This window comes from Limulus polyphemus, unplaced genomic scaffold (assembly GCF_000517525.1).
Source record: "Limulus polyphemus unplaced genomic scaffold, Limulus_polyphemus-2.1.2 Scaffold992, whole genome shotgun sequence".
NCBI classification, from domain to species: domain Eukaryota; kingdom Metazoa; phylum Arthropoda; class Merostomata; order Xiphosura; family Limulidae; genus Limulus; species Limulus polyphemus.
In genome coordinates this window covers 209,163-234,703 of record NW_013666602.1, presented here as the reverse complement: position 1 = coordinate 234,703, position 25,541 = coordinate 209,163, and the positions used below count along the sequence as shown (strand labels likewise).

At 30.2% G+C, this 25,541-nt stretch overlaps 1 protein-coding gene across 1 annotated transcript in view; it reads right to left on the bottom strand.

The window, feature by feature from the left end:
- Nucleotides 1-4,092: 4,092 nt before the first annotated feature.
- LOC106461581 (vacuolar protein sorting-associated protein 13C-like) overlaps nucleotides 4,093-25,541 on the bottom strand; it is a 219,273-nt gene continuing 197,824 nt past the window's right edge. The window contains exons 47-54 of the mRNA XM_022388591.1: nucleotides 17,513-17,598; nucleotides 17,017-17,140; nucleotides 13,801-13,924; nucleotides 13,455-13,521; nucleotides 12,843-12,991; nucleotides 10,189-10,315; nucleotides 9,861-10,034; nucleotides 4,093-6,709 (exon numbers count right to left, since the gene is read on the bottom strand). Of these exons, the coding sequence (XP_022244299.1) occupies nucleotides 9,894-10,034; nucleotides 10,189-10,315; nucleotides 12,843-12,991; nucleotides 13,455-13,521; nucleotides 13,801-13,924; nucleotides 17,017-17,140; nucleotides 17,513-17,598 (818 nt within the window). The 3' untranslated portion in view covers nucleotides 4,093-6,709; nucleotides 9,861-9,893. The remainder of the gene's footprint in view (nucleotides 6,710-9,860; nucleotides 10,035-10,188; nucleotides 10,316-12,842; nucleotides 12,992-13,454; nucleotides 13,522-13,800; nucleotides 13,925-17,016; nucleotides 17,141-17,512; nucleotides 17,599-25,541) is intronic.

Below are 25,541 nucleotides of genomic sequence, written 5' to 3'. Positions count from 1 at the left end.
CTTGTTTCCATCATCTTCTTTTTTTTTCTGTCCCACTCTCTTACACCAGTTTGTTACGTATCTGGTTGTTTGTTAATTTCCGGTAGAAATTCTTTCCGAGGAACTTCAACGATACAATTCACGTGACTTCCGCTGTCGCAAGAAAACTATACGTGACTGAATAAGCACTTCTTCAACTAGGTTTATGGGCCAGGCTTTCTTAAGTGTTCATTTTTTAACTGGAAAACGTTGAAAAAATCTACCACTCGTGATACATTTTGTAATATTTTCCCACCTTGATGAAGATGACTACTGTTTTTACATGTGTTCTTCTTTACCAGATTATATTGTACCTAGAATAAAAAGGCAAAAAGCTAACAAATTGTAAGAAGGTTTTCCTTCTGCTGCCTTTTTTTCTGTGATAATATTTCAGTTGCCGACTTTGTTTACCATCCATTCTAAAAATACAAATATGAAACCCATCACCAAAATGCATACCACCTTTGTATATTAGCAAAGACAGGAGTAGAAGTTAATGTGATCTCCTTTACATTTCTACAGTAAATCCAGCTAAAGCAGGCTAATAAGAATAGTTATTTTGTATTAGACTAGTTCCACATATCATAAACGTAAGCTTTTATTATCATGCGGCATTATAATAAGAAGTGCAAAGCATCTATAAGGAGTTGAATTAAAATGGTGATTTCCTTTACCCATTCTGTGAACTCCTTTACATGCATCTCACCATGTCTCCGAATATCTGTTTTTATAAATAACCCCCTAATTATTTCTCTCAGATTTAGCTTTATAATTTATGTCATTTAAACCTAAAACTGTCACCACTCACACCATTTGCATGTTAGTTATACAGTTAGAGATACACACTTGTTATGTAATCCCATCTTCAAAGACTTTTTTGCAGGAAAATGAGTTGATTTGTGACTAATACATTTCAAATCCACCCTACCCTAATCATTTGCACATTGTGAAAACTAAATATGAAGTGAAAAGCATTATGCACTCTATATATTCCCCTCTGAAATAAAGGAGAACATGTAAAAGAGTTCACGCAATTTCACGTTCAGTGATTTTTATGAATAATGCAATTCACTCTTAACCTTTCAGTTATTGATAACAACAAATGTCTTTGCTGTTGTGTATAACGATATAACAAAATGACATAATCTAAATATATACACAAGATATATGCGTAAAGGAGATCACGTGCTTAAAAAACAACAACTAATTCTATTACAAGCTCCAAATGGTTTGTTTGTGTGAAGCTAAGCACAATGGGTTATCTGTGCTCTGCCTATCACGGGTATCGAAACCAGGTTTTTAGCATTGTAAGTCCGCAGACATTACTGCTGTGCCACTGGGTGGCTGCTCCAAATAGATATACCCAAAATATCTCTTGATATCCTTGGTTTGGGGTATGATCAAATCAACTTATATACTTCCCAAATTGATTTTAGACTCTAATATTTTTATTCATTCAAAACCTTTTAATTATTGTATTGAAAATATATAACCGTAAAGGAGAACACATGATTACAGCGGCATGTTATTTTGGATATTTTTATATGTGAAAAAGTAATAGGACAATTACCTAATAACAAATTCGAAAACATAAATGTTTACTAATTAATCACAATAAATGCTTGAGTCATACTTAAAATTTTTGTGTTATTGCTTTGAAATTAAATTTTTCTGTTGGCGACATGCTATTTTTAACACCCCACCACTGTTTATTTCCTTGGTTTGCTGGAAAAACTTAACACGAACTCAACATATTATATATGTTTGGAAAGCTCTGTCTACCATTTATCATTTAGAAATTATTATATGTTTATGTAAGTTACGTAATCAGAGAAATTTGCCACAGAACACTAGCAACGTCAAATTGGACACTTAAGAAAACCTGGCCCTTATGGAATTTCAACCACGGAATGAATGTATTCATCTCCCATCTTGGTTCTGTCATTGATTGTTGTATTATGGAAAATTTTGTCAGTTTGGTCTGAGCAACAAGTAAACTGTTTCCATGAGAAAGTCATTTGGTTCTAGCCAAAACAGTGAAAGAAGTCACAGAGTATCCGTAAACACAAAGCAGTATTCATTGGTTTACTATAGACATAGCCTAAAGTGTTGGTACCACTATCTAAACCAATGCATGAAATACCCCGTTTCCTGTCCAAGGACAAATGAAACGTCGCTGTTCTTATGAAATTATGGGCCGTCAACTATCTAGCTTCCAAGTGTAACAGTCGTCCACATAGTGGGTACAAAGATAACCAAAGCTAACAATAATGCTAGTTATGTTTCCATCAAATGCTGTCCAAGGGCAAGTATATCATTATTGAAACATCTGAGGACGCTGGTTGAAAATTGTGCAGACAGTCTCATTTCAACACAGTGGAAGAAGGTCATTGACTTGTTGGGTGATTATACCAATTTATTTGCCGTATCAGATAACCAATATAGCCAAAGAAAAGTAATACAGTTAAGGAATTAACTTTTCAATGTTGACACTAGTCATGATTTTAATAGTTTCAATAGCAAAGAAACATTTCACCTCTGGTAGGACAAGTTCTTTCTTATCTTGTACGCATCAATTTGGTATATGCACAATAAAGCTACAATATCTGCATGGTGCATATACATGTGTGGAATACATTGATACTTTACTGATAAAACCTCTAGTACATTGGCTAGACCAGGAATCAGAGGACGAAACAAACAAGTCGAAGGATGATCAGAGCACTGTTTTGGACCATTCCGACTTAGATAATGACGAATTAGATGATGAAAATACTTATCTGGATGTATAAGATGAGTCAGATAAGGAAGTATCTGGAAAAAGAGTTACAAGAATGCTCTTATGGTTGACCACAACATTGATGACAACCTCTTGATTGATACAGCTAGGATTAATTGCAAGTCCAGCCGTTAGGGCAGTCATTTGATTACAAGATTAATTACTGAAAGTAAGTAACATTCCTTGCTTTCTGAGCTACCATGTGATATTTCACTATGAAACGTATGTACTACATCGTGTGACTGCCACTTTATTATTACAAAAATTATCCATCACAATATTACCCTTACTACAGTTTCATCGAGATATTTACAGGATATCAGGTGATAACCACTTGATTATTAAACAGTTAAGATGGCTAGTATCAGTATATACAGTGCTTAGGATATCATCATTTTGTACCAGAGAGGATGATTGCTTGTTGTTTAAAAATTCAGCTGAAAAGGTGTTCCAACCCTTACTTTCTGAACTGTTGAGTAATTTTCTGAGCAAAATATCATCCAACATTTTGTGAAAATACCTCACCCTGTATTAGCAATAAACATCTCGAGTACACTTGTGTTTATATTATTTGTAAACACATGTATTGCAAACAACTTATTTTGAGATTTTATTATTCTTTTATGCTGTGCATCACTGCTGAATACAACAATCAATCAGTTGGGCAATGCTTGAATAAAATAAAAAAATACCTACTTTTTAGTACTCTAAATACTATGCCAGGGATAAGTGAGACTAGGTTATACTTTATTAAATTCAAAACAAAATGAAATTTATGAAAATATGTACATTAAAATTAGCTGAAGTGAATTTTTTATTTCAAACAAAAAATAACATCATGCATCATAACCATAACAAATTTAACATAGTTTTAATAATTGTGTCATATCTTGTCCAATCAGTAGTTTTCCTATTATATTCAATAAATAAATTGGTAAATTGCACTAAGATATTTTTTTGATGTGCATAATGTATGGTATTTTACCCCATTCACAGGCTTGTTATATTATATGAATTTAGTAATTATGTAATTTAAATCATAAGCAATCAGTAGTTCTGTCATCAAAGTTTTAATTTGATCAAATCTAATCATGGTACCTTTGTGATATCAAAGCCAATCAGTACTATGACATATATTCTATCTATAATTTTGTGGTAACATACCAAATAAATTTGATATATCCAGTCAATAGTTTTGAGCAGTATCCACGAGAACAAATTGAAAAACTTATACACATAAATACTTTTAACCTTTTAACAGGAGAATGAAAACACTGGTTCACAAAGTATTTTTCCATAGGTTTAATTTTCAAAGTATAACACAAGATGATCATATGGTTTACTGAGAATCTAAATGAAACTGGCTAATACAACATGACATATCGATTGTCCTACACCATTTCATTACAAAATACCATAACCAAATGCCAGAATTTAGAATAATACAACCTAGCAAAATTAAGTTCTTCCAACAGAGCAGTTTGCCATTAGAACATCTGGTAGACAATAAAGTTTGAAGATGGTTTGAATGGGTAATGAAAGAAACTTTATTACATGTTTATAATAAAGTAACAAATGAACAATAATTAAAAGGTACGATAATTTGTCATAATCAGGTACAAGACCTTGTCAAAACATTGTACATCTGTTACAATGTTATATTTGTAATAGTTTTCTTCATTATCTCTTCAAGCCAATTCCAAACGTAATTAGTCACAAAGTGTATTTATCAAATTGGGTATACAAGTAAAAGGTTGATTAATATCACCTGAACTGTACAATGTATACGTAGTTGATTAAGATGCTTTAAGAGACTTTTCTACACTTTGTGATACATATTGTTCTTTACCAAGTCCTGTAAGAAATCTTACTTTAATTATTCTACTTATCTTCTAAGAAAATACTTTTTAGAACCACTAAACAGATTTTATGGAAAGGTTCAGTGTAAACCAAAAATCAAATGAAAACATTATGGGGGACAGTATACATTTGATGTTAATGTAGTTTGTTATAGTGGTTTTGTATTAGTTTTTAAAATGTTTCAACATATATATTGAGCAAAGAAATGATTGAAAAACAGGAATAAGTCAAAAAAGGTTTAGGAATTAAGATAAATATATTATCATAAAACTTTTTAAATTCAAAAATCATGTTAGGCAGGAAGCCTGTGTTCCACCGAGCACCACTGTTTACTTCAAGTATGAAGGAACCAGTGTTTCTAGACTACACCTGTAAATTTTGTTTGACTTCTGTAATTAAAGTTTTGGTACTCCAAACTTCTTTTTAAGTGAAAGTAAATAAAATAAAAATATTTTCTTTAAAAGTGTATTTTTAAAATAATTAACAAAGATAAATGTTTAAAACCCATCACAATTTCTATTGAAATCCAAAATTAGGCTCTGCTCTCATGCTAACTTTATAAATTATCTTTCATGAAAGTTATTAATCCGAAAATGGATGTAATAAGTTAAAATAACAGGTTATAGGTTTAATGCTATAAAAACCATTCTTCAAATAAGAGTAATTTAGTTTATTTGGAATGATACCCAAAATTCTCTGAACGAAATATACCAGAAAGTTCATACATAATTGGCAAACTGGTTTGTAACCTTGCCAATAATATAGCAATAGCAAAAAAAAATACACATATAAATCAGATAATAGCTATATGCTTAAACTTTAATTTCATAATGATTATCATTACACAGGTAACCATGTGAAAATTTACTGTGCCTTGTTGCATGCTATATGTTAGGTGTAATTATGTATTAAATTGAGGTAAGTTAAAAAGATTTACTTCTGTGCATGTTCTCATTCAACTGATCTTACAGATTTACTTAACAAATCATTCTAAAGCTACAAATAAGCATAAATAGTATTTGATAATCCACTTACACACATTATGTTAGGTACAAACTAATACAGAAACATCTACCAGTAAAACAAAAATCATGCGTACATCTTAAACACATACATACTGACAGGTAATTTGACAATTTGAGATTTTATACATGTATTCTTCTAATGTATAATTCTAAAGAGAAAATTATCTAATTTTGTTTTATTAATCACTACATGTTCTGGAAATAAATTAATTGCCTCCAAATTTGTTTACTTTAAATTCAAAGCAATTAACTTAACAATGGATGATTTATACAAGTACATCTCAAAACAAGGTATTATTATTATTAAGCATACTCCTAAAATGATTTTTCAAAATAATTATATGCAGGGTTCTTATAAATCATAACAATGTTACAAAGTTAATTTTCAACAAAGTTTCATTTCCACAAACATGTCCTTGATGATCGGAATTATGAGTGAACAAATTTTTTGTTTAACTTCATATTTTATTACATTTTTCACAATCTGCAGCTGTTTGTACTAATATAATTATTTTTCATTCCTTTTCCAACTCTTTGAACTGTCTAGCAGTAAATAACTAAGCTTAATTGAGTAGATTACTTTCATGTAATAAACATATGTCTTACAAGCACCTGCACTTTGTCTCAGTACTGTCAGTAGTCACACACAAACGCTTAATTAATATATTATTTTTATCTTTTGATTGTATTTTCTTAAACTTATATAGCAATATTTCAATACATAAAAAAATGTACTCGTACTATGAATAAAAATCACCAATAAATAATAATACTGAGTTAAGTGGAATACAACATTCTGGCTAATTAAAAAAAAAAATTGTTTCATAAATTACAAAAAGGTGATACACAGAAACATTTTGTGGGAATGTATCATTACTTTCTGATTTATTCAAAATCTCAATATCAAATCAAAACAATACTTTTATCTGGAGCTGAAGAACCTCTACATTTTCATCATCAATGTCACATGACATAAAATAACATACACCCTTGCAGAAAAAACAGTGCTCTCACAATTTAGGGATTCCTAAAGATGGGATAATAAAAAATTAGATAATAGAATGGAATAACCAAATGACAATATAAAATTATATCACATCATCATGTTATAATTAATTAATTTCTCTCAAAATATTTAAACCTAAATCAATAAATGTGAAATATTGGCACAAAAATAAGGTCTGCATGAATGCCATTCATTACTGTGGCAAATCATAACTGGTAATCAAATGATGGAAAAGATTAAAAAATAATTATAAAATAATTTTGCCATAATCTATCATATTATGAAAATTGTTCTTATGAAAATGTTTTGGCTTTGCAATTATTTAGATACAAAAAAAAAATTTTTAACATAATTCCACAAAGACAGAAAAAAAGAAATGACTAAACAAAGATATAAAGAAACAAAAATAAACCCGTACGCTTATATTTGATAAATACAAATTATGTTTGATGAAAATGTTTTTTTCTATATTGTTATTAATTATTCCATTAGGGATTTCAAATTGTACAAACTGATAAAAGATACAAAACAAGACATAATTTTAACAAGAAAAAGTCAAAAGCACTACAAATATAACACAAAGAAGTACGTAAATACAATAAATACATTATAATTCAACGAAACAATTGAAAGTAACACACTTATACAAACATCTACAGTAACCAAAAACAGAACTGCTCAAAGATACAGATAAACTACAAACAAAACATATAACTAAACTTGGAAGAAAGAAACAGGTTGTAATTATACAAAGAAAACCAAAGTAAGAAAGTAGAATTATATCAAAATGAAATTCTAAAATCTAATGCTTATATCTGCTGTTTTGTGCCCAAACATTGTAGTATTCCACTTTTCATGCAGAAAAATGACTTTTCCAAAAAAGGCATTACTTTGTTTCTTTTACTTTTTTATTACTTTCAAATTATAAGAACAAGTGGAATTTTTATTATTAACATTTGAAAAATCTTAATATATGTATTACAGGCTTCCAAGTGCAAATATGAAAATATGCTTCAAAATGCTTTTATACAGACCAGTATTATAAAATCAAAACTAGATAAAACTAACAGATATTTGGTGTTTCTTAATCACTTTGAAATAAAATAATCAACATATAAATTACTCTTATTTCATTCCTATATAATATACTTTTACTGAAATTTCACTTCAGTATTCGTGAGAAGGTACTGTACCAACGTGGTAATTTATGGTTACTCATATTGGCTAATCTACATGTTCTAAGTGAAATGTTGCCAATGTTACCAGACAAACATACCCACGTATTAAAGTATTTAATGACTGCCTTACTTCTATGTTAGTCTTACGCAGACACTTGTGTGAATTTATCTATTATCAGTTGTAAAAAATCTGTAATTGATGATTTCCTATCCTCACAAACTCTAAACTTAATGAATGCATCATCTTCCATATGAACTAACATAACCATACAAAAAATGTTAACTTTACTCATACAGACAGCTCACCCTGTGTATTAGTAAACTGTTACCCATAAAGTAATCCAAAGTTGTGTAATAACTATCTGTACATTTGTATATTGTTACTTACGCTGAAAGGTCAACCTGTGTGTTGATACATTATCATCAATATTGACAGACCTATTACATCAACTACTCTCAGTACATTTTAGTATGCCATGAATCACAATATATTACTAGATTTAATCCAAAAAGACTGACTTATTTGTATGATAAGAAAGCATTACTTATATTAACTGATCTCTAAGTAACTTAAAATGCATTACTTATACTCTATTGGTTTGGTGTAATATTAATCCATATTAACAAATTTACTGGGTATAAGATTTGTGTTAATCTGTGTAATTTACTATGTATTAACAATAGCTCACAGGTATGTTTAACCCATACAGACAAAGCTTCCTGTGCATCCTTGTAATTTATAATTACTAGTCTCTTATCAATATTCTCTAAATGTTTAATTCATATTGACTGGTTTACTTATAGTGAATGATCTCTCTATATACTTTTTAAACATATTGGAACATTAAATTTAATTCATGCTGACTGATCTACATGTTTGATTTTAGTGTTAATTATACTGGTAAGCATAATTACTGGTAAGTATTTCAGTAAACATAACACTTTACATGTTAATGTTAAATTTCTAATAAATCTTTATGTGTGTGCTAGTATAGTTTTGCACTTATTAACTAACTTGGTTTGTTTTGTTTTGAATTTTGCATAAAGATACTCTTGGGCTATCTGTTCCAGCCATACATACTTTAGAAGTGATAAAGTAGAGGGAAAACAAATAGTCAACACCAAACACCATCAATTCTTGAGATACTCTAATCAAATAATGAGATTGACCATCACATTATAACCCTCCCATGGCTGAAAGGGCAAACATGTTTGGTGATGGGATTCGGACCTATGACTCACTAGTATATATTGTGTTATTAAGTTTAATCCTTAACGATTAACTTAAATGTGTGGTTATATAGATTTAATGAGGCTCTATGTATTATAAAACAGGTTACCCACACTTTTAATACATTTAATCTTTACAGACTGATCTAAGTGTATACGAGTGTGACAGTGAACCATTCATCATAGTAAACATTATTATTTCATTATTTTTAACTGACATTGACTGACTTAACAGGTTTACACAACCATCTTGATAAGTATTTTCTGGGTAGGTAAATGTGTATTTTTATAATCACCTGTACCAGACTGAAAAATGTATGCAAAAATTTGCTTTAGATCTCAAAACAATAAATACAACATTTTCCTGTATCTATAAGCAAAGTATATGTTTGATACATGTTGTTGTTATGAATAGATAAAAAGCAAAAAAGTTAAGCTTCTGTTATAAGAAGAGTTAAAATAGTTGCATTGTTTATTTATATCTATAACCTCTTGTGACATAAACAAAACAATATTTAATACTCTAAAATACATATATATATATATATATATATATATATGTGCATCTACAAGAGGCAGGAACTGCATTAGCTTTATAGATACATTGAGATGATGTGCCAAGAGTCACTGTAAGGCTACAAACCCTAGTGATGAAATAAATTTAATATAATAATTATTATATACAACAAAAACCTAATTAAGAACTCTTCATTCTCTGTAAGCTAAGTAAGAAGGACTTGTAATGAACACGTAACAATACATACACATATTACAACAATCTATCAAATGATTTGTTTTTAGACCAATGTTGGACAGGGTCTGTCTTCCATGTTGACAAGTAGCACCTTCTCAACCTTCTCTTTGAGCCACTCTAGAACTTGTGGGTCATTACTCTTAATGTAGCGTTCATCTCCACTGAAGTTGAGCAAGTTCTCATCCTGAAAGACATTTAGTTATTTACTTGTTTTTCTAAAGTAAACAAAATATTAAAAAAAAGAAATTTCAATTGATCCTGAATTTTAACCTAACTTATAAGCTTGATATACTGCTTACAATTATTCAACGGTAAGTGTGGCCTCAATTACACCATACCTGTCTGACTTTAATGACAAGATGATAACCCTGAACGACTGGAACACTCAAAATGTTGTCTAAGTTCACAACCCATTCAACATCCCATCCACCCCAGAATCGACACTTCTCTAAAAGAAAGACGTGGCTGAAAGAGACATAGAGAAAAGTTGTATGTGAGTTTTACTTGATACTCTCCAACCCAATTGAGAATAATACTTTTCTAGGAGCTCTCACTGAAATACAGTATCTCCTGATTAGGTTATTGTTCACATACATAGTCCATTCAACATCACAGCAACACCAAAAACAATAATTAGAAAATGAAAATTAATAATAGATGTTTCTTACTTCTAATCTAAAGAGAATTATTATAGAAATGCTACCCAAATCATTTAGTTCCAGAATTATATTTTTTAGTTTCATATATGTAGTTAGGACTAATCTAAATCTCCTAAGATGGCTGAACCTCATGAGATATTATTGAGATTATGGTAAAAAATATCATTATCAGCAAGGGTATCTAACTTATGAAACAATACACTCTAATTTTTATAAGTTGAAACATAATTATTTAATTAGCTATATTAACTGCCAGGTTAATTTTTAGTTTCACTCTAAGGACATAGCTTGCTCTGATCAGAAGTTAATTAAATAAAATTAACTCATTTTCTTTGCTGTCTATGAAATAAAAATTATTCAATCAGTCTAAGAAGACTAAATACTTTCATTTAATGTTTCATTCTTAAAGCAACAGTAAAGATTAATATAGATTTTATATTTATTGCTTGATTTAAATGTTTTGTTTTTGAAGTTTAACAAAAAATATTAGTATAAGTACAATTCAGTTTCTTCGAACAGAAAATATAGTAAAATAATACTAAAAACACTAAGGTCAAAGAAGGATTTATACCCACAGTAACTAAATTTTATTTCTACTGGGGCAAAAACTGAACTTCATTGAGATCTAACCTACAGCTTACCCCACTAACATACCAAAATTATGAGAACCAAATTCATTTCTTGCATTTATATAATCAAAGGTCATTTACTAACTAGTTGTCCAACTTATAAATTAATAAAATTGTTCCATGGTACCTCAATGTACTGAACACAATTAAAAATACCCTAATCTAATGTCATTAGCAAGCTTTACTAATTAGCTAATTATGTCCTATGGTTGAATTAAACAAGGAAAAATCACTTATACACGTAATTTTAGCTTCAAACCCTAAGATTAAATTCAAAAACAAACTAACTGATGTACACATATGTATGGTTTCAAATCCTGAGATAGAAAAGGAATGGCAAATTCAATACCAGAAAATAACAGCTTAATAAGGAAAATAAAGTAGTACAGTTTTTAAATCATGGAAAACTCCAAAAATTAAAATGCTCATTAATCAAATAATATTTTTAAAAATACAATAAAAGGAATTATGGCTTCAAACCATACATAACATTCAATCAACAAGCATAGTTTTTGGAAGAGAAACAATTGATGTAAATGTTGAGTTGACTGTGAAATGGGTGGCAACTATCTATTAGAGAAACATTTGTAGAAATATATTGGTGACAATATAATCTACTTATGTAATTCAATTGTACAGGATGACGTTTCAAAAGTCTTCTGCCTTTCACCTTCAAGACTTTCGAAACATCATCCTTTATATTTGAGTTGCATATGTAGATTATATAGTCACCAATATATTTTTGTAAGTGTTTCTCTAATAGGCAATTGCCACCCATTTCACAGTCAACCCAGTGTGAATACTCTGTCTAAACTATCTATCAAAAAATCTGATTTAAATGGTATTAATAAAGTGCTGAATGGGTCAAAGTGTTAAGAAGTTATGTTTCAATATATCAAAAAGTCATAAACAAAGTTTACTAATTAACTAATTAAGCCCCCTGCAATATTATTAATGTAAAAAAGATAAAGTAAAGGCTCAACCATTGACCCTGAGGTACATAATTAGTAACAAAAGCTCAATTTGATTGAATTCCACTAATCACAACTCTTTGGTTTCTCTCACGCAGCCATCCTACACTTCAAATAACTAGTCTTTCCCAAACTCAATGATGTGATTTTCTTAGCTAAACTTCTGTGTGGCATCTTATCAAAAACTTTTTGTTAAATCCTAGTTCCCCAACTCTACACCCTTTCCATCAACAGCAAAACAAGTAACATTCTCAAAAAAACAACAAGAAGATACACATTAGTAAAACAAGATTTCCCTGTACTGAATCTATGTTGACTCTCTTCTATTAGATCATATTTGTTAGATAATTTTATAGAGCTTCTTTTTTTAGACTCTTTAGAATTTTTCCCACTATAGGTGTAAGACTAACTGGCTTAAAATTTCCAGGAGAATTTTTATCTTCCTTCCTTAAAAATAGGACTAACATTAGCAATTTTTCAATCCTAAAGTACCTGTTCATTGTTTACTGACCTACCAAAAATGAAAAAAAAGAAGCTAATACAACTAACAGGGTAGAATTTTAGTATCAGTTGGTTATATGTGTTATCTAGCAACTTGTATATTGTGAACTTAAGATCAATATTATTCAAGTTAAATACTTAAACAAGTTGATTTTCTAATTTTAGAAAGACAACATGCTCAAGATTTGTTGCCTAATTTTTAAGTGTTTTTCTTTATATTAAAAATACATACTGATCAGTGATCAATGCTACATCTGATCTCTCTTCCTTGCTTAGTGCAGCATGAGCCCAATATCTATCACTGTCTGCATAATGTCCTTTGCTGATTTGAAGTAGGAGTTTGTACCCTGTAGCCATGTAGGGGGAGTATGGCTTCAGACCCTAAGATTGAATTAATCAGGGACTGAATTAAAAAGCAAACTAACTTCATACATATATATGTATGGCTTCAAATCTTGAGACAGAAAATGAATGGCAGATTTAATACCAAAACATAACAGCTTAATAAGGAAAATAAAGTAGTGAAGTTTTTCAACCATGGAAAATTTACAAACATTAGAAGACTAATCAACTAAGTATTATTTTGAAAAATCAGAGAACAGGAATTATGGCTTCACACCATACTTTTAGAAATAGAGAAACTTTTGATGTAAATGGTATTAATAAAGTGTTGAATGAGTCAAAGTGTTGAGAAGTTTTCAATAGATCAAAAGCTTAAATTGAAGAAAGCATTGTGTTAAACTGTAAGGAAGAGGCCAAAAGTATTGAACATAATTTTAGTTTGATTTATTTGCTATTATGTTAATAATAGAAGTGTAGTCAATGATTTAATTTCAGTACTCACCTGAGAAGGATTGATGAAACGTGGTAATCGTAGTCTAACAACAACATCTTCACCAAACTCTGCAGCTCTTAAACAGTAAGACAAAAACAGTCATGCATTTGGTAACTTACAGAGTTAACATTTGTTGTAAAATCTTCTCCATAAGATATCTACAAATACACATGTTCAAAATTTCTAGCATTTTTCAAAAGTTATATGCAACAAATCTTAATAATAAGTAAATTGTAAAAAAAAAAAAAGTTTTACCAGAGGAAAAAATACCTGATTTTACCAAAAAACAGAGATAAGAACTAATTTATGTAGCTTAGAATCCTTTCAATAGATATTCTGTTATGGTGTTTATTACCTTCGTATTCCATCAAAGGCCATGCTGACCATATCTACCACTCCACCAGCCGGTTTTGTAATTAGTCCCATCAATCCTTTCCCTATTCCCTTAAAAAATCCTTCAACTCCTTCCTGGTGAGCACCTAAAGAGAAAAATTACTGGACATTTATGAAAATAACTATTAGGATTTTCACAGAATGTGAGGCTATATGTTCCTAATTTTTCGTATGTAAAAAATGGCCCAGAAAAATAAATAAAATGATCAAAAATTTCATAAATGACAAGTAAAGGGAAAATCTCAGAAAAGAATTAATTAAACCTTGAGTTAAATAGAGAAAAGCTTTGTTTCAACTTTTCTTACATGTGAAGTAACACCTACTACTGATATGCATTATTATGTACTGTGGCAGACTTAGGAATTAGTGTTGAATATTTGTGATCATCTCTTGTAATAAAAGCCACAAATTAGGGATATATGTATGGTTACTTTTTGACATACATAAGTGGCATAAGCTCAGCATGTATTGGGTAAATGTTATGCTATGCAAGAACACACACACTAGGAAGCAGTTTAAATTTAGACATTTTAGATTGGGGAAATCACAAGTCATGATGAGTAAAATTAATGGTCTGATAGTCCTGAAATGGAAAGTTAGTGAAAGTTATAATGTACATAATCTTGTGGAATAAGCAATGCCAAAGCTGGTTACACCTCACTCCAACTGTCCTGGAGAATGGGTTACTTTTGTAATCGAGTCTAACAGAGAAGTTACTGTTGAACTTTTTAGATGGTATCAATGAATAACAGGAAGTTACCTATAATGTGGATTGAAGATATGTTTAAGAGGTCTTTTGCACTTGCAATTTCTAGATTCTTGATAAAACTTAAAGTTAATCATATCAAAAACCAAGATACAAAACCAAGTAGGTCATCATATTTTAATAAATTTATGAAATGAGTTGGAAGAAAATATTTATTATGAATTTTTTTATTCAAACATTTATATTTTATTCAGTTTATCTCTTCAGAAGCTTTGAATGAATACTTAAAAGAAGAATATATCATGAAATCACAAAATACTAAAATAAAATTCTGGTTTAAATGAATTAGCAAAACCTCAAATTCTAGACTATTATTTACAATGTTAACAGTATATAATCTTACCAAAAATAAATTACACTATGTTCATGAATAACTGGTTTATTAAAACTGCTAGTTTAAGTTTAACCCTTCCATAACTAGAAAGAAAAACTATCTGTATTTGTGTATGTCCAGGTGAATTTTTGAAAATATTCATGCAGATGTTCTGCATTTTATTAATACCTCACTTTAATTTTTGTTTCGTGTATAGGTTACATACTACAGAGACATTACAAACAACCTATACTTGCATGGTCAGTCTTCTGTATTTTTTCTCCTTGGCATGCAGGCCATACCAAAGTTGAGGGGTAACATAGAGGTTTTTAAGTTTTTAAATTTTTTATCAAACATGTCAGTGACATTCTAGTTTGGATATAATAATGGTTCATTAAAAAAGCAAAAAATTAACATCAACATATTAATCATACAAAAACAAAGAATAAACATAAGAAACAATGTTGGAAGAAATTATCCAAAACAAAGGAATATATGAAATGAAATGTGACACTTGTAATGATCTCATTTAGATGAAACTGGAGGAGAACTAAACTCAAGGATAACAGCACTTTAAAGAACTATCCAATGTTTTTCAACATATAAAAGAAACGAAACATCCATATCTGAAAACAACATTAAAATTCTATGAATTTAAACTGATATGAATAGAAGAAAAATTGCAGAAGTCATACTGATCAAAAATTTAAATCTTCTTTAAACAAATATTGCACAACTGCTATCTGTATTAATTATAATCCATGTAAATTTACACTATATTTTTCATTTTTATGTGCTTTAATTTTTAAGTTCTTGTGTAAATAATTCATTACCATCTATATCAAATATTTATAACTCAACACGTGCACTATCAAGAATAACTGTTACACTTTAAATTTACAATTCTTGTTAAACATACATTTCCTGAAGATGGCCTGCTTCTTTAGGATGAAATATCAAAATATTCAATTTCAAATTAACTGAAAAGGTTTGCATGTTTAAGCATAAAGTTAAAATTAGATTCTTAAATCCTTGCCATGCTATCAAGTGACACAAGTGGATGAGAATGGTGACTCATGCCCGTAGATGGAACACCAGTCCACTGCAGATTAACCTCAAGCTAACAGCCAGTACCTAACATATTGCTGGGTAGACAGGAACAAGTAAGGTAAGTGTTGCTCAACGGCACAACAGCATGACATGGGCTAGCCTCAAAAGCACAACCTTCTTACTACAAGTCCAAAACAAGAAGCCATTGAGCCATGTTGTTCCTTAGATAAATATGAGCAGGGATTTTAATTTCCCCAAAATGTAAAATTTTAAAAATAGCTTTTAACATGGGTAACCTAAGATTGTGGAATACTGACAAAAATTATAAAAAAAATTATCCATTCTGTTTTAGATGGCAGAGTTGTTAATCAAGTATACATGAAGATGACCATCTTAGTAACTTAGCAAATGCCACAACAAAGTGTGGTCATAACAAAACTACAACACCTGTTAAAACATATATTTTATGTTTTTGTTCTGCATATTAGTTTGACTCTTTTTCTTTGCTGCCTCAGTTTGATTTATTGTTAAGCAAGATATTTCCTTTCAAATGTCTTATAACTAAAATTCTGTAACTTACCCAATGGTTGCAGCTTTACATGTGAATAAACACATCTCAAAATCAAAAATATACCTAAATGTAATGAATTTATTTTCTTTTTGAAACAGTAAGTCTTCCATGTTTCACACAATACATATTACTCATTGAAACAGAAATGAAGTCCCATTTTGTTTGTAATTAAGCACAAAGTTACACAATGGGCTATCTGTGCTCTGCCCACCATTGGTATTAAAACCTGGATTCTAGCGTTGTAAGTCTGCAGACATACCACTGTGCAACTGGGGGGCAAGTCCTATTTTATTAAAGCTTTTGCAATAAGATGAAATAAAAATTATGATACAACATGAACAAATTTTGAAATCTAAAATATCAAGAACATTGAAAAATGCTTTTAAATTCTTATGATAAAATTAATATCATGGAAAAGGTAAATATATTAAAAGATCATAAAAAATCTTTCATTTTAAATGAACCATTCACCACTTACCAGTCACAGGTTTCACAACAACTCCTGACAATCCTAGTGCCACACCCATGACAAATCCTTTTGCTGCCACAGCAAGTGTGTTTGGCAAGGAACTTGATGCTTGATGTATATGCTGCTGTCGTTTCTAATTAAGTAAAGTTAAGTAGATTTACTCTATATGTCTAACTGCATGTCTATCACCCATTGCCCCACCCACATATTTGTTTGTATATTTTAGTAGTTGCAGAAAACTTCAGTTGTACTTCATACTCTATTTGGTAAGTTAGTAAAAATTAACATACACATATACACAGCATAAGCCAAATCTTACTGATAATTTAAACATCAGTTTTTCCCTAAAACAATATTTGATTTAACAGTTAATGTGAACCTTTTCATAAAATATGAAAACAAACATCAAAATATAGAACAGTGGATAATAATCATAATACTTCTAAGTAGTATATATTTCTTGTAATATTTATATGCAGTCCAATAGTCTAAAACCATTTCCTACCTTCTTATAGTCTTCATCAAAGGATAGTAATGCTAAGGCCTGTCCCAGAGAACCAGAAATCAAAGATATGCTGGTAGCAGTGCCCCCTAAAGATATTTTGAAGTTTCAGTTTTCTTCTCCAATTAAAATTTTTTCACATATAAAGGTTAAAAGCAATTACTGATTGAATAAAAAAAGTTTTGAAATATCACACACAAGGTTAAGAGCATGTGGTTTAAATGAAAAATATTATACGATTGAGTACATTACACTGAACCAATATTGAATATGACATAATGTTGTGGTGAACTGACAACTTAAAGTCATTGAAAATCAATATCTTTTGGGAAGAGTATGAAACAGTCCTTTTCAACACAAAATATTCATCCACTCCGATCATAAGGATGTTTTCAGATTGGCAATTTAGAATGTCTAAGACAAGGACATACATTATACTTAATGGCACTTGAAAACAAAAGAACATAGTTCAACTTGGGGAAACAGAACCATATATATAGAGACCTGCAACAAGTCATATCCTAGCCATAGTAAGCAAACTGTGGTGTCTTGGAGCAAGCAAGAGGTAACAATCCATGAATTTAAAATTAATGGCAAAATCTGTCAAAGTTAATCAGGCAACAGTACAGAATATATCACAAAGGATCTATGCTTGGAAACAAAGCCAACAGTGTTTAACCAAGATAATGATTCCAGTCATACCTCCTCTTTGACCACTGCATATCTCTGGATTTCTGTGTGACTGGACTGTTGAAACATACACTAAGAAACTGTCATCCTTGTACACTAGATGGATTATGGAATGCATGCAGGTAAAACTGAGATGGTTTGGACATGGCAGCTATACAATGGAGCTTTTTGCAATGGAAACTATGTTGCAGGGCTATTATCAAGATGCACAGTAACCAGATAGTGCAAAAACAAATGTGGCAACATGGAATGTAATAAGTCCACAAAGTAGTTTTAATATAACCTATTCTACTCTTTATAATTGAAACATCATTAAATTATGTCTTCAAACATATACAAGTGATGCATGTTCCATAAAAGAACAGCCATACAGGCTTCTATGGAGAACCAGGACAGTTGCCTGCACAAAAATTTCAATGATGGGATGATACAACCCTCTAAGAATGCTTGGTCATTTCCAGTGGTGATTTTAGTAAATAGAAAGGAAAAACCAAAATTTTGTATAGACTTAGGTGGGCAAATATGGTGACATGCATAGATATCTTTTTGCTTCTGCCTATGAAAAAAATTCTAAAAGTGTTGAAAGGAACCCACTCATTCAACATGCTGGATCTGGGATGAAAATAGCAGAAATAAGACATTCAGTGCTCAGGATGGACTTTATGCATTCTGTCATACGCTGTTCAGTCTGTGAAATGAACCTACAGCTTTAAAGAAGTTTATGGAGTCTACACTTAACCCTCTTGCTACAGGTAGGTCAAAGTCTGCATGTCTAAACTTTTTTATATAATTACATTAAAAATTTAATTAAACTACTTTATCATCAACGTATATGAAAAAAACTTGATATCAGAATGTAGATAATAACTCTAATAATTTTAATATTATATATGTTTTACGTTCTTAATTTCATAAAGAGATATTTAAAACAAATCCTCGATCTCTCCTAGCATGAGAATTGTAACATTTGTTTGCTAGGTTTTTCACTTTCACTAATTTATCTTTCACTCCTTTGAGAAGTATGGAACTGAATGTAAATTAGTCATTATAATATAGTTACTACTAAGGTAAATTCTATTTCTTACAGTCTTCAATATTATTTTTGTGGAGACATAATCTGAAAATCAGATCCACTTGCCACACCCACCTGTCACATCCTCTCTTTCACAGTAGTTCTCACTGATTTCTTATATCATATTATGATGTTTTCTGTATAGCGTATTATCTATTTCACTTCCAGTTTGAAAATTTTTCAATCTTCACCTTTCTGTGTCATGTGATACCTCACTTTGGAATTCTCATTTTTACATTTCCCCTCTCCCCTTGTATGGGTTTCAGTGTGTCAAATCAATTACAAACATGAACTATAGATCTGGATATGGATCTGGTGAGATATAAATTAATTTATTCAACCTACAAGTGAAATGCCTCCCATTTATCTTAGCTTTGAAGAAATATATCAAAACTGCATGTCCTTATTTGATAAGATATGATTATAACCAATAAAACAAAAAAAGAGAGCTTATTTGCTTTTACAGAAATCTTATTACAATTACTTCTTTCTGGTGAACAGAGGTAGTCAATTTCCACAGATTGTTTAATTTTTATGGCTGGTCTTGAGCTCCAAGTAGCTAATGAAATATTTTGAACCTATTTATAGTTTTGTTGGAAAGCTAGTTAAATTATATTAGTTTTGGGACATTCTATTGTAGTGCATGGTATAATCTTGAGTTCTAAAATGCATGTTTGAAAACTATGCGAATTTTTATTTGAAGAACTAACTTAGTGAAAAAAAGTTAGGCCTATCACAGTTGCAGCTTGTACTCACAGAGATCACACTCTTCATTAATAGTGTTTACTATATGTAACTAATAAACTATCCAAGGCTGCATTTGCTCCCAGACCCCAAATGGTGATGGGTCCCTGCTGATGATCTGGACCGTTTGTTTAACTCTCTCTTTTTTCGATAAATCTGTTATTTGTTCTATTCCTACTCAATACAGACTAGATCAATTTGACCAACCTTGTAACCACCATAAAATAATATAAAATATATTAAAATTACCATTTTTTCTTTCTAGAATTACTTCATATTGTAGCAGTAAACAATATTTCTTTACATTAAATAGTTTAAAACTTTTTAACCTTATACAACTGTTTAGAATTAATTTTTATTGTTTTACTGCCTTTTGGACCATAATTTTTAAAATTCCCACCATAAGAAGTGTCAAAATATGTGGTAACATGAAGCAAATGTTACACTAACCAAATTACATAAAGCTCGTGCTACTTGTGAGCTGTTAGTCTTAGCAAATGTATCTTGTAGAAACATTTTATTCTTATTATCATTATATTTATTTATATTACCTAATTTAACTTTATCTAGCCTAAAAGTTTCTAAGTTTTACATTTACTGTTACTTTTATAATAATAAATAAAAAATAGATAAGAAAAACAAGTATATCACTCACCCATGTAGTCATTTTTTTTTGCCATTGACTGTCCTTTTATGTTGGCCCTACTACTTTACATCAATGCTACTAGTCCACAAAATAATTTTTTTAAAGTAAATAATGCAAGATGATAAAGAATACTTTTGATTTGATGTTAAACTGAAATATTCTTAAGCATGTAATTTTACAATGAGAGAGAGAGAGAGAAACAAACATGCAAATAGAACACAGTGGGTTCACTATTTTCAGTGGAATTGGTGAAAAAATATTTCGCAACTGAGACAATTGGAACATTCATTACTTTGTGGCTCAGTCTTTGTAGAGTCAAATCATTGATTAAATGTTCATTCAAAAGGAAAGATAAGATAGAATAGCAGTTGTTTTCCAGTAGTTCTGCTTTAGGAATGTATTTCTTTACATTGCATGATCATGCTATTTCTAAAATTTGCATATATTTCTGAATGTTTTATCTCAATATTATTACCAAACAAGGCAGTTATTATAAATGGATTTTATGTTGCCTACATTTACTTGTAGTCTTATAATTTTTATATTAGCTATATCAATGTAATCCGGAATTATTTGTGAAGCCAGGCATGACTACTTATTTATTCATATCATATCTAACTTGTTTCAGAAGGTAACTTGTTGTTGAAGAGGCAAAACTAACAGGATTAGAAGCACTGGTCACTGCTCGTAAAACAGTTGACATTTCATTTTTCAAGAAAAACTAAGAAGCTCAATGGTAGGAACAAAATGTGATCTATCTGCCAGAACCACAGCAGTGCTGGTTCTCTGTCTGTTCCCTAATGGGACAATGATGAGTCTGTGAACTTACTATATCTAAATCAGAAGTTTGATTTCTTTCAGTGAACATAGCAGATAGTCCAGTCTAATGAAACTTTGCTCTAAAATAAAAAAATGGTTCAATTCCACCACTTAATGATGCATTTTCTTAGTACTGCAGTAAATATCACTCAGACTGGGATAAATGAATCTGCTGTAAAAAAAAAAAAAGATTATTCTTTAGCCTATCCAAGACATATCAGTTTATAAATTTATCTACATGTCTTCTGTTTAATCCTGTTTTTTTAGCTTTCCTTTATAATTCTTTTGCATGTTGTTTCAGACTAAGCTGTGCTAAATTTTCAGTTGTTTACTATATTTGTATTTCACTCACACTTTTCTGCTTCAACAGACAGTCATAACAATGAACCTCAAATATGGCTAATCAAATGTCTTCAAAGAAACACATTACTGTGAATAAAGATTTTATCTAGTTACTTTGAATTTGCTTCTACTCTTTTGCTGTAAGTGTTTGATTTATTCTCTACTTAACAACTCTGGAAACTCATACTTATTGCAAATTGCTTCCAACTCACCTGTTAGAAAGCAATGAACCTGAAACCAAGTTATACTACCACTCACTCTACTCTAAATACTATTTTACAGAATAGAATTGAGGTACTGGAATAACCCTTTGGTGCCTGGCACCATTTTTAAATTCCTTTCTGCACATGTACTGCATTACATTTAAAAATTAATTAAACTACTTTACTATCAACATATGTCAAGGAAATTAATGTTGTAATGTAATTTGAATTTTTATGTTATCTAAGTTTTAATTACTTTATTTCAAAGGAAACCGTTCAAAAAATACTTAAACTGCAGTTTTTGTGTCACATGATTCTTGCACTATGATAAATCTTGACTTTAGCAGCAGTTCACTCTTGGCCACATAAACTGACAATGTACATGAGTATGTAGACACTAAATATGTGTGTTTGACCTATTTGACTGGTGAGATTCAAAGTCTGTACCTGCTTTGTCTGGGAAACAGACATAAATTTTCCAACCCTTGATGGGTGCCATGCCCACCTTCTATACTTTGCTTTGAGAATAAAATGTACATGTAGTTAGTTGACACAAGTGTATATATTTGTTATAAAGATCTCAGTTTACACTGTACTCCACCAACAGTTAATTTGAAATTGGCATGCAGTTTTTGTATTGAAGTAGATGTAACTACAGGTAGTATTGTTTTGTTTGTTTGTTTGGAATTAAGCACAAAGCTACACAATAGGCTATCTGTGCTCTGCCCACCACAGGTACTGAAACCCAGTTTTTAGCATTGTAAGTCTGCAGACATACCACTGTGCCACTGGGGAATGGTAGTATTGTTGTATACTTGATTGACTATAGCATTTATGGTGGTTTCTTACCTAAATATGCTATAGTTAGATATACAATTAAATTGTATTTAGGTCTTACTTTTATATTTTAGTTAATTATTATTGTATGAGATTTAAAAATCTTATTTGAATGGTTTAATGATTTTTATAAGTTTAACTTGTTGCTTGGATTGTGAAAGGTTATAAAGAAGATGGCATGTATAAGCGGCATCTTGTTACGGCAACATGTCTCTGTGTGGAGTCTGCCGAAATAACTTCATAAAGCCCCATGGGCATCAGTTGATGTATCTGCATAAATGATAATAGACGAAGAACTTGGAAGGAAAATATAAAGACGTGAACATATAACATATAAGCAAAATACAACTATTCTAGTGGATTTCTACAGAGAGTTAAAAGGTATGTTTGTGTATTTCCATTTGTTAATATTAAACATTTCATTTCACCATACATTGACAATAATAAATAGTTAGTGATATAGTAGAGAAAATGGAAAATAAAATATAAACTTTTGATATTCATTTATAAAGTTCTAGAGATGATACAAAGAAAATGTGAAACTGTAAGATTAAAAATAGCATTTTTATACTTTATATAAAAATCACCTTGCTGGTGAACTATTCAGAGTCTAAGTGCAAATAACTAAATGAAATGATGAACTTTTATTAGAAATAGTAAGAAATTTACGAAATTAAACATTTTATTTTTAGGAATGTTTTTGTCAAATTTCAGACAATTTCACCCACTACTTTTATTTTTGTAACAAAATGTTATGAGATTGGCATTACCATCTCTTTGATCGAGAATTTGGACACCATAGAGTTAATCTGCTGTATTTCTATTACTATTAAGGTTCAACTGCAAGCACCAAATATTTATACCCTTACCTGTTCAACTTAACCTAGTCTAATCAACTCCAGCTGGCTGCAGTACTGCTGTACATAACATTAGGCTTAAATTGCAAAAGAAACATTACATACTAGCAATAGCATAAAAACAAGTATTAACCTATAATGCAGTATCATGAAGTAGTAAAATTAACCAAGTATCTATCACTTGCAATAATCATCAGACCAATAACCATTTTAAAACAACTTTGGCCATGACAAATGTCTAAAAATTTACAATAGATTGTGTAAAGTCTCCACTGATATATAAAAAGCCAACAATTTACTGAATCAGAATAATTATATGATTTATCATTTAACCATTCACTGTGTAGAGCAAGTTATTTACACATTATATTATTTCCAGTTTTATCTCATGGTGTGTAGGTCTAAGTGTGTGTAGCTTTAAATTCTATATTCTTGCTTATAATTATGCACAGCTTGTTTTTCTGATTGGTTAGAAACTGTATATTGAAGTTATAAAATTCTATAACAGAGAATTCAAATCACAGACATGTCATGTGACACAGGAAACTGAAGATTGAGAATGTGTCTGATATTTCGTTTGAAATTGAGAAATTAAAATAAAGAAAATCAGAGGAATCACTAGGTACTGGCACATGAGGCCCATGCCCCAAATCACCAGTTGGTGTCCTGAAAAATCAGAATAGAAAACCATGATCGATATCCTACCGAAATGCCAAAAATTCCCAAGCCCCGAATCTTTTATGTACTTAGCAATGCCTCTGGAGAAAATATAAATTTTGAACCATGAACTATGTTTTAACGTCAAATTTAGTAACATACACTGACATTAAAGTTTTAATCTAATACTGTAACATTTGTGATGTACGAAAGTTCCATTTCCATATACAGGTTTTAGGATATTAATGGTTTGATTAACTCTTTCAGCACAGGCTCAGTCCCTGGGACTGACCTCGTAACCATTTTGTGATTGTTCTAGTTATCATGCTATAAGTTTTAAATTAGTAAGCGTATGTTCACGAAATTTGGCAAATTATCAGTAAACATTACAATGCATTCATACACAAAATATCAAGTTTTTTTATTTAGTCTTAAGGTTTGAAAAGCAATGTTTTTCTCATGCCTTTTTTTCTACTTTTCACATGTTGCCTATCCAATATGCAAAGTAATTTTCACTTTAAGATTAAAAATATTTTTGTGCATCAGAAAATTTTCAAATTTCAAATGCAAAATTTTTATAATGTCCAGATAGTTGTCAAACGTTTCTTAAGAAAAATACTGTATATTTTATCAGTTATTTTCAGTAATGAATCTCTGTACAGGTTTGGTCTATTTGACAGATCTCATAACCATGTTAAAAAAATTAGGAAATAAATATAAATTATGCCTTTTTCATTCTAAAATGACTACAACTTATAACACGAAAACATAAATGTTTAAACTAAATAGCGTAAATCTCATAACATTATACATTTATATATATTAATTATTTTTATTATATTGACCGTTCAGCCATGCCTGGCTAACAATACAGAAGTTACAGTAATGCAGCACACATGCACTCATGTTACCATATCCAATAATATAAAACTGACCTTTAGTCTTTATAATATAATCTATGAAGCTTAGTAAATAAGCTGTATTTCAGTGTAAAAAAATATGAAATTTCGAGCAAACTAAAGACATAACCTACCTTCTTGAAATCTTATTCGAAAGAAAGAGACAGCATCCTCGAAATTTAAAATGGCTAAGAAAGCCACTAGGGGGACATTCTGTGCTTTCAACTGATTATTCATGTCATGTATAGAAGTAAGTGTATTTAAGG